This window comes from Plasmodium malariae (genome assembly GCF_900090045.1).
Source record: "Plasmodium malariae genome assembly, chromosome: 11".
Classification (NCBI taxonomy): Eukaryota; Apicomplexa; class Aconoidasida; order Haemosporida; family Plasmodiidae; genus Plasmodium; species Plasmodium malariae.
In genome coordinates this window covers 1,149,425-1,160,046 of record NC_041785.1, presented here as the reverse complement: position 1 = coordinate 1,160,046, position 10,622 = coordinate 1,149,425, and the positions used below count along the sequence as shown (strand labels likewise).

At 26.9% G+C, this 10,622-nt stretch overlaps 2 protein-coding genes across 2 annotated transcripts; one reads left to right on the top strand and one right to left on the bottom strand.

Annotated features, from left to right (window-relative positions):
- Positions 1 to 436: 436 nt before the first annotated feature.
- On the top strand, positions 437 to 4,184 carry PmUG01_11032800 (conserved Plasmodium protein, unknown function; the record flags this gene model as incomplete). The annotated part of the gene is made up of 11 exons (XM_029005981.1): positions 437 to 535; positions 944 to 1,003; positions 1,120 to 1,191; positions 1,544 to 1,629; positions 2,116 to 2,278; positions 2,446 to 2,611; positions 2,858 to 2,900; positions 3,016 to 3,177; positions 3,310 to 3,415; positions 3,752 to 3,835; positions 4,071 to 4,184. 11 exons carry the CDS (start codon positions 437 to 439, stop codon positions 4,182 to 4,184), a joined length of 1,155 nt encoding a protein of 384 aa, XP_028862516.1.
- A 294-nt stretch (positions 4,185 to 4,478) lies between these two features.
- Positions 4,479 to 7,136, bottom strand: HAS1 (ATP-dependent RNA helicase HAS1, putative; the record flags this gene model as incomplete). Its single annotated transcript, XM_029005980.1, has 2 exons — positions 4,479 to 4,622; positions 5,043 to 7,136. 2 exons carry the CDS (start codon positions 7,134 to 7,136, stop codon positions 4,479 to 4,481), a joined length of 2,238 nt encoding a protein of 745 aa, XP_028862515.1.
- Between the last annotated feature and the right edge of the window lie 3,486 nt (positions 7,137 to 10,622).

Here is a 10,622-nt window from a genome sequence, read left to right as displayed (position 1 = left end):
TTCCTTTCAATTCACACTTACAAAAATTTTTCTTTTTTTTTTTTTTTTTTTTTTTTTTTGTATACGCACAATTTGGAATAGGCTTCAAAAATAATCTTTTTTTCTGGCTCCTTTTTTGCTCTTTTTTGGCTTTTTTTTTTTTTTTCTCCCTATGATGCCAATTTTCTTTCTATTTTTATTTTATTTTATTTTTTCTTCCTTTCCTGCCCTAATATAATCATTACAAAGCACAAAAATAACAAACCAATTTACCATATCAAAATCATTTTGGCTCAAAATGTACTATTAAATATGTATGCATGTACATATACATACAAATACGTACACACTTCTGAAATGCATGCATATGTGCTACACTTGTGAATGTAGTAAAATACATTCATTGTAAAGAAAAACAAAAATAAAAAAAAAAAAAAACGAAACGAAACGAAACGAAATGAATTTAAGCCGTAATCTTTTGCCTAAATTAAAAAAGAAGAAGAAAAAAAAAAAGGAGAATAAATTACTAGACGAGGAGTTAAACAAGATAGAGGAGGTGTTTATTGAACGAAATATGTATATCTGTGTTACGTGTTCCTTGAGAGAAAAAAACAATTATTATTATTGCTATTACTACTGCTATTACTATTATTGCCATTACTACTGCTATTACTATTATTGCCATTACTACTGCTATTACTATTATTGCCATTACTACTGCTATTACTATTATTGCCACTACTACTGCTATTACTACTATTGCCATTACTACTGCTATTACTACTATTGCCATTACTACTGCTATTACTACTATTGCCATTACTACTGCTATTACTACTATTGCCATTACTACTGCTATTACTACTATTGCCATTACTACTGCTATTACTACTGTTTCATTTATTATGGTTGTTGCTGTTGTTTACTTCATCTTTTTTCTTTTTTTCCTTCCCTTTAAATGCAGAAATGGTTTAAGACAGACCGCGCAACAGACAAGGAAACAGCGGCATTATCACAAAGAGAAGTGATATTTAAAACAAAAAAAAAAATTTCATATATAGTTTACAGAAAAACGACTGAACATATACATCCATAATTCCGTGTCAAAGTTATCCTTGTCTCTTTTTCCTTTTTTCAAAGGAAATTTTAGAATTTATACAAAAACAAGATGAGTTCAAAAATATAAAGAAAACATGTCCTGATGAAGAGGAAGTACGTGCACAAATACAATGCAAAAACGAAACGAATAATTGTTAACTTTTTATGTTATTCGAATTGTGTACCTCGAAAAGAATAAACTCTTCTTTACTTTCTCTTTTACTTTCTCTTTTACTTTTTCTTTTACTTTCTCTTTTACTTTTACTTTTACTTTCTCTTTTATTTTCTCTTTTACTTTCTCTTTTACTTTCTCTTTTATTTTCTCTTTTACTTTATCTTTTACTTTCTCTTTTACTTTCTCTTTTACTTTCTCTTTTACTTTCTCTTTTATTTTCTCTTTTACTTTCTCTTTTACCTTCTCTTTTATTTTCTCTTTTACTTTCTCTTTTTCCTTTTAATTTTCAAGGCACCGAAAGAAAAGAAAAAGACGAGAATTATAAAAAATGATAAGGATTTATTAAAAGAGTTACAAAAGCAAATTGACGAGAAAAAGTTAAAATTAAAAAATAATGCTTTAAGCAAATGGGGAAAGCACTACGCATATACATATATATGTATATTGTATATGTATATGTATATGTATATGTATATATGTATATGTATATATGTATATGTATATATGTATATATGTATATATGTATATGTATATATGTATATATGTATATGTATATATGTATATGTATATATGTATATGTATATATGTATATATGTATATGTATATATGTATATATGTATATGTATATATGTATATATGTATATGTATATGTATATATGTATATATGTATATGTATATATGTATATGTATGTATATATATGTACATGTGTGTAAACTCATGAGTGTGCGCATTTGCGTGTAGGGTCGTTCAAGGGGGGTACACCCCAATGTTCCATTCATGCATGCTATATATATATATGCTACCCATCGTATGTACAATTAAAGTACTAACAATTCTGCATTATGACATAATATACATTTAGGCTCGAAAAAGAAGAACAAAATAAAGAAAACATGAAAAGAGAAGAAATTGAAACTATTTACTTGTCAAATCTAGAGAAAAAGCAAAAAGAAGATGAAAAAAATATTATTTTAAAAAATAAGGAAAGCGCGTTAATCTTAAAAAATCAGATTCAGGAAAATTTTGTACAAAAAAAAAAAAAAACAAATTAAAAAAATGATACATATAAAATAAATATATAGTTACAAATGAGAAAAACTCTGGTCAAAAGAGCGTCTAATTCGTAGTTCTATACATGGTGCAAAAGTGCTATACTGATATAAATGCGAATATGTTCTTTGCTGATGAATAGATAAAGAAACAAGAAGAAGAAAGATTAAAAATAATAGAAGGAAAACTAATGCAAAAGCAGTTTGAAAAAAATAAAATTGAAGAGTTAGAAAAAAGAAAAGAAAAAATAGAAGAGCAAAAAGTTTTGTACAATTACATTTTGGAAAGCAACCAGAAACACATTGAAAGTAATAGACACATATGTTTAAAAAAATGAATATACATACATTGTTTCCCAAACATGTACTATTTAGTATATGTTAAAATGAGTAAACAAAGAATAATGTAAACGGTGTAGTGTGGGCACACTTGTACGCTTCTTGTGTGGCGTGTACCTGTGCTTAAAGCAGTATATGCAAATACGAAAAGGCATGTGCTTAATTATAAGCAGGTGTATTTTTATGTGTTCATAATATTATGCACCTTATACACAGGCATAAAGGAGCAGAAGATAGAGGAAAAGCGGAAGGATGCCACGTAAAAAAAAAAGAAAAGCAAAAAAAATAGAGCAACAATTAAACTTCATAATAACGAAGAAAAAGCGTTATTCACACATATCTTTCTGCCATTTTTGTTAAAAAAATAATAACAGATATATACAATATTTGGAGGAAAAGGAAAAGAGAGAAAAAGAATATGAGGAAAAAATTAAAAAGGAAAAAGACGAAAAAGAAAAGGAAATTCATGAAATTAGAATGAAGCAAAAAAAAAATGTGGAACTACAGGCTCACTTCGATGAAATACAAGCAATGAAGTATCAATTTATGCCAAAAGAAAAAAAAAAAAAAAATACACACACACAAACGTACAAAAAAAAATAATATATATTTTTAAATATTTAAATTTATATGGCAACATAAATTTTTTGAAATCTTTTTATTTGAAGGTGGCAAAAAGAAACCAAACGTAAAGAGGAAGAAAAACGAATTTTAGAAGAGGAAGAAAAGAAGAAAAAAATAGAAGAATTAAAAAATGCAAGAATAGTTGCAATGGTAAATTTGTTCAAAATTATATGAAAAAAGAAATTATATGTTATAACATACAGCTTATTTATGAATGTTATACCTGGTATGTGTGTGCGCGGTATATATGTTACAGGTGGTGTGTAATACATGCTACATGCGGTGTGTAATACATGCTACATGCGGTGTGTAATACATGTTACATGCGGTGTGTAATACATGTTACATGCGGTGTGTAATATATGTTACATGCGGTGTGTAATACATGTTACATGCGGTGTGTAATATATGTTACATACCTGTTTGGCACTTTTTTTTAAGCTTATTCGTATATTCCCTTTTTTTCCCTTGAAATATATTTTACAGGAGGAGAAAAAGAAAAAAAAAATTGAGGAACAGGAGGAAGACAAAAAGGAGGCTGAAAATTTGAAGAAAATATATGAACTCCATGTATTCATTATTAGGCAAAATTTGGGGGCGCCACAACAAATATACGCTTTAATATATATACATATATAGTTACCATACGCACACATATATGTATATATATTTATGTATATGTCTAATAATTTATGCTCGTTCTTATGTGTGTGCTTGTATATGCATTTACACATATACACAACAAGGAGCGCAATGAGCGACTTACATTTTCACACTCATGTGCACACCCCTTTCTCGTGTACAGGAAACAGAAAAAAAAGAGGAAGAAGAAAATGAGAAAATAAAAAAGAAAAATTATCACGAAAGTTTAACAAAATTGATTAATTTAAAAAAAAAAAAGGGCAATAAAAAATGTTAAAAATAAAAAAAAAACAGAAAAATAAAATATTCAATATAGGAGCAATATTTCGTACAAGGACAACATTGCTATAATAGCAATGTATTGCTGCCATCGTCATAATGATAAAGAATAAAACGAGACATTAATCAGCTGGGCGAAATATGTAAAATAAACAAACAGAATAATAAATTTGTGTTGATTGCACTTTGGCTATAAAGCACAATTAACAATATCAACGGTGTGTGCATATATGTATACATATACATATATACATCCATATACACACGTGCCATTATGACCACTTTTTACTACCTATTTAAACTTCCTCTTTTTGATGTTTAATTTTAAATTTAAATCAACTTTTGGAGGAACGTCCAAGCCAAAATTTTTCGAAGTTAACAGCAAGTTCAGATTGTTCACATCGAAGACGTCTTTCAGCGCATAGGTAATGTATCCCTAAAAGATGAAACAAGAAAAATAAATGTGTGCGAAAATATTTGTAGGCACATATATATGTACGTACCATTTTTTTGCGTAAACATATATACATATATTTGTGCGCATATGTACATTTGATTATATAACTGTATGTACTCATTTATAAACAGCTCTAATCCTATTTTTACAACGCAAATAATTTGCAAAAAAAAAAAAAAAAGAAACATATTTTACGTAACAGTGATATGTGAAAAAATGTAGTAATGTATGGAAAAAAAAAAAAAAAAAAAAAAAAAAATTCTGAACATGCAAGGTAAAATTAACAATACGCACGCATAAATGAATTGATACTTTTTCTCCCCCCCCCTTTCTATATCTTTATTTTATTATTTTTTTTTTTTTCCCATACATTGCAACATTTTTTTTTTATGATCTTACATTTAAATATGATTTGAAGGCCTCCCTAGCCATTTTATACAAATGTAAATTTTTGGTAACAATGGATTGAATATGCGATTGTACGTTTATAAGTTTGCTGGAGTCATAGTCAAACTGATTTATTGGAATATTATAAAATTTCAAATAGTTTAAAAATTTTAATTCGTGTTTCATAAGAAATATAATAGCAGAACCAGTGGAATCCTTACCTCTACATGTCCTACCAACTCTGTGTATATATTCTTTTGAATCATCTGGTGGATCATACTGAATAATGTAATTAACATTTGGAATGTCTAATCCTCTTGCAGCTACATTTGTACATAATAAAATACCACTTTTGGAGGAAGAAAATTCATTAAAACTTTTCAATCGTTTATTCTGCTTTTTTTTCCCATGAATACAATAAGTAGGTATATCGATATAATTTAATAAATCATTATAAAATTGAACAGACATACAATTATTGAAAAAAACCATAATTTTTTTTGATTTATTTTTTTTTAAAAATGTAAATAATAAGAGAAATCTTTTATCCTCATCTACTAAAGCATATCCTTGATGCAATCGTTCAACTGTTGCAATCTTTGTAGTTACTTCTATAAATATTGGTTTTTGTAAAGAAAGTCTAATAAGGCTTTCTACCTTTGTTGTTTGTGTAGCTGAAAATAAAGCGGTTTGTCTTTTTTTTGGTAGTCTTTTTATAATTAAATTAATTTCTTCTTCAAACCCTATTTGTAATAAGCGATCAGCTTCATCTATAATTAAACAAATTAAATTTTTATAAATAAATTCCTTCGTATTTTGCATATGATCTAATAGTCTTCCTGGAGTTGCAATTAAAATATTTAATCCATGAATAAATTTTTTTTTTTCTTCATTTCTACTCATCCCACCAATAATAATACCATTCGTTTGAGGTATATATTTACATAACTCTTTGCATACTTGAAATATTTGAAGACACAATTCTCTTGTTGGTGAAATTATTAATACACCTGTTCCATTCTTCGGTAAAAATTTTATATTATATAAAATGTTAACTGATGGTATAAGAAAAGCTAATGTTTTACCTGACCCCGTTTTGGCTGCTCCTAATATGTCCTTACCATTTAAAAAAGGAGGGATACATTTTGCTTGGATTTCTGTTAAGGTTACGAAATTTAATTCCTTTAATCCTTTTTTTAAAGCATCGCAAATGTTCAAGTCTTCAAACTTGGTTTCGCTGTAGAAGTTCTCTTTCGCGGGCACCGCGCCTGACTCGACACTACCGTCAGGTTCGTGCGGCTTATCCAGTTCATCCGGTTTATTCAGTTCATTCGGTTTATTCAGTTCATTCGGTTTATTCAGTTCATTCGGTTTATTCAGTTCATTCGGTGCATTTGGTACATTTGATTCGTCCGCTTTAATCACTTCACCCGCTTTGTTTGCGTCATTATCGCCATTTATGGGGTCTTCACTTGCCATTCCTTTCACCGAGTTGACTTCTAACTCGCTTCCTACAGCCGTCAGTGCACTAACTTCAGTACAACCTCCACATTCCGTTGAGCTAATATCTGAGCTAGGTACAACAATTTTGTCTTCATCACTTAACGATTCGCCATAAATATCACAAGTGCTGTTCTGATGTTGTTTTGTATAATCTGTTTCTTGCTTATTTGTATTATCACTCCTTCTAATCTTTTTAAACTCATTCTTATTTTGACTCTCCTTTTTTTTATTTTCTGCTTTTTGTTTTTCTCTGCTTTTTTCGTTTTTTTCCTTTTCTATGTTTTCAATGTTTATCTTATTTTTCTTATTTTTCTTATTTTTTTCGTTTTTTTCGTTTTTCTCGTATTTTTCGTTTTTCTCGTATTTTTCGTTTTTTTTGTTTTTTTCGTTTTTTTTGTTTTTCTTGTTTTTTTTATTTTTTTTTGTTTTTTTCTCCTTTGCTGTACTCATTTTCCCCCCTTTTCTTAAAACGTCTTCTTCGTTTTTATCATCATGATTAGCATTATTCAAACAGCCAATCGCATCATTTCGTGTGGTATCACTATGGCAGTTACGCTCATTTGATTCTTCCTTTTTTATTTTGCCTTTGTGGATATCAATCATTTTTTCCAGCATAGTTGAAGCTGAAACGGTTAGAGAAGTATCAGCTTCTTTTGAATAATTCCTGTGTTATTTTTAGTATATTTTGAAAATATGACAAAAAAAAATAAAGCAAAACACAGTAAAATAAAGTAAAATATAATAAAAAAATATACTGACAAATTAATATATATTTTATTTTTTTCAATTTTCAGAAGTGCTCATTTTTCTGAAAAATTCCAAGCGTGTTTGTTAAAAATGAACCAATCGCATACTAAAAATAGGATTCCCCCAATTTGGAATACGCATAGTATATGCATACATATTATATTTACATGCACAAGTACATGTATACGTATGCATAAACGTACACGTTTTGAAGTGGGTGGAAAAAAAAAGTATGAAATAACTGAAATGGGATTAGAAACCAAAGCGATGTAGAAAAAGGTTTTATTTAATAATATTCTTTTAGTAGGTGAAAAGGTCTTTCCTTAAATATTCATCAAATTTTCATTTTTCAAAAATTTAAGAATAAAAAGATCTCTTGCCATATTTAAGTTAGAGTTGCTATGCATTTGAAATGTTTTTTTAATTTTACGACATAATGCAGTTGTAAAAAAAAAAAAAAAAAAGAAAAGAAAAGAAGTGAAAAGAAAAGAAAGGAAATATGATAGAACAAATGCAAACAAGTGGAAAATTAAAAGATAATGATAAATGAATGGCGCGAACAAATTTCGTAAAGACGAAAAGAGAGTAATCGTGTTAAATTATGCACTGTATAAGCGTACGTGAACATAAGCATATATATACATAGCCAATATTCATGTAATGCATAAAAAAATACCATTAGGATGGTCATATCTTTTTGACAAAAATGCGCATGTTATGTTATTGAGAAAATTCATGTATTGATTTATAAAATACAGTAGAACTGTAAAAATTAAATTTCTTAAATTAAAAGAAACTTTTTCTTTTTAATTCATTTTTTTTCTTTTTTTTTCTTTTTTTTTCCTTTTTTTTCTTTTTTTCTCTTTTTTTCTCTTTTTCTTTTTTTTTTTTTGATGAAATAAAGACATTGTTATTATTAAACATCTTAGTTACTGTAAAAAAAATTAAGCTTAAGATCTACTGCAATGCCAAACGTTTGCTATATCATACTGCTGAAAATTTTTTCTTTTCTTTTTTTTTTTTATCCCTTTTTTTAAATTAAAATTGTAAAAATGTACAGAATATGTGTTGTTCTTTTTTCTTCGTTTTAAAAGGAATGGATATAATCATAATTAAGATAAGAACAATTTTTCGTTCATACAAAAGTTATGTGCAACAGAGAAGATGACAAGTTGTTTTAATGCTACATATAAAGGATAGTGAATATTTTTAAAAAATACCTCAAACATTTTATTTTTATATTTTTTTAAATAGAAAAAAAAAAAAAAAAAAAAGAGGACAAAGATTTTACTTTTTTAAAGCCAAGTGTTGCTTGTTTTATTTATTGTGATAGTATTTACTTGAACTAAAGAATGTACAATTATTTGGCTCAGGTTATTATATATATGCACATGTATGTATACATATATGTATGTATTTGCACAAATATTCATGTACTAGCTTCTTACAACGCATTGCTTAACACATTAGAGAGTAAAAAAAAAAAAAATTGATGAAATAAAATTAATAATGCTATATCCCAACAAATTAATGCATACATATTTTTTTTAGTAAATGCATAACAGAATGTCATTACTGTTTATAAAGTTTGCAAAAAATATATTCCTTTCATTTGCAGTATGAGGTACATGTTCTCTATATATGTTTGCTAAAATATGTAAATGGGTATGTCTATGCGTATGTAACTGTAGAGATACAAATGTATAAATACTCATACAAATATGTGCGCATGAACATGTACGTATGATACGTAAGCATTCCCACATATATAATATTATATTATACATAAATGTATGTATGCATATATGAACTTTCGCACAAATGTATGTTGCATGCCCTATTTATAATTTTGGGGAAAAGTGTTTGGCCAATTTATTCAGTATTTTATTTTTGTCCTATACACAAAATGAACAGCGCAAATATATGCACAACGTTGTTCTTCCTACAAAAAAAAAAAATATATCAAATATAAAGTATCGAATATCAAATATAAAGTATCAAATAGCAAATATAAAATAGCAAATATAAATAAAAAATATCATATTTGAATTTTGAGAAAAAAAGTATGCTGGGAAGAGCATAAAAAAAATACAATATTTTATGCGTGAATACATATATATATATATATATATATATATATATATATTTATAAAGGCACGTATGTATGTGCGTGCATACATAAATACATACATTGAACGTACATTTTTGAATATTTAAGATTATAAGCACATGCGCACGAATTTAATAATTCTATTTTACACTAAGGAATTAGTGCCTGCCAATACGCATTTGTATAGTTCTATTTTGCATGTATTTTTTTATTCATTTTCCATTGCTAATAATATAAGAGGATATATGAAACAAATGCCATGTGATATATGACGAAATTTTATTGTGCGTGGAAAATTGTGCACCCATTTTAAGAGTAATTCGATTTAAGAATTGGTACATATTATATATATATATATATATATATTGTATTATACTGCATTGTATTACATTATATTATATTGTATTATACTACATTATATTTTATATGTTGTATTACATTGTATTATATTATTTTTTTTTCCCCGCAATTTTAAAAGAAATTGTTAGCCTCTTCACTAATATGCAAATTAATGCGTACATATGTGAAAAAATATATACGTACATATATTCGTATATATATATATATATATATATACATATATTAGCATATTTATATGTACACATATATTAGCATATTTATATATGTATATATGCGCATATGTAGTTATCTTTTATCTATCCATTAAGAGATATTTATTATTTTAATTTTACAGCGTAACAAATAGCAGTATTAATAACAGTATTAATAACAGTATTAATATCAGTATTAATATCAGTATTAAAGACAAAAATAAGAGTAAAATAAAATTTCCCGCTCTGCACCATCACCCTTTTCTTTTTTTTCAATATCAAGAATTAACCAAGTCTATTATTACAAAATTTTTCTCCTCATATTTCCAGTGCTCAAAATACAGCAGCAGGAGCAACGAAAAAAATAAAAAATAAAAAAAATAAAAAAAATAAAAAATAAAAAAAATAAAAAATAAAAAAAATAAAAAATAATAAAAAAAAATAATAAAATTAAGGTATATTTTTCCAAAAAGTGCGTATTTGATTCTTAAACAGACAAAATCGAATGTTTTTTCTTACCATTGCACACGAATACACGTCCAAACAGAGTAACAGTTACAGTATCAGTAACAGTTAAGGGAACTGCTAGGCGGCAAGGGAAAGGACTTGTTAAGACCCATTTTTTTTTTTTTATTTTTTTTTTTTTTAACGCCCAATTTGAACGCATTTTATTAGGTAACA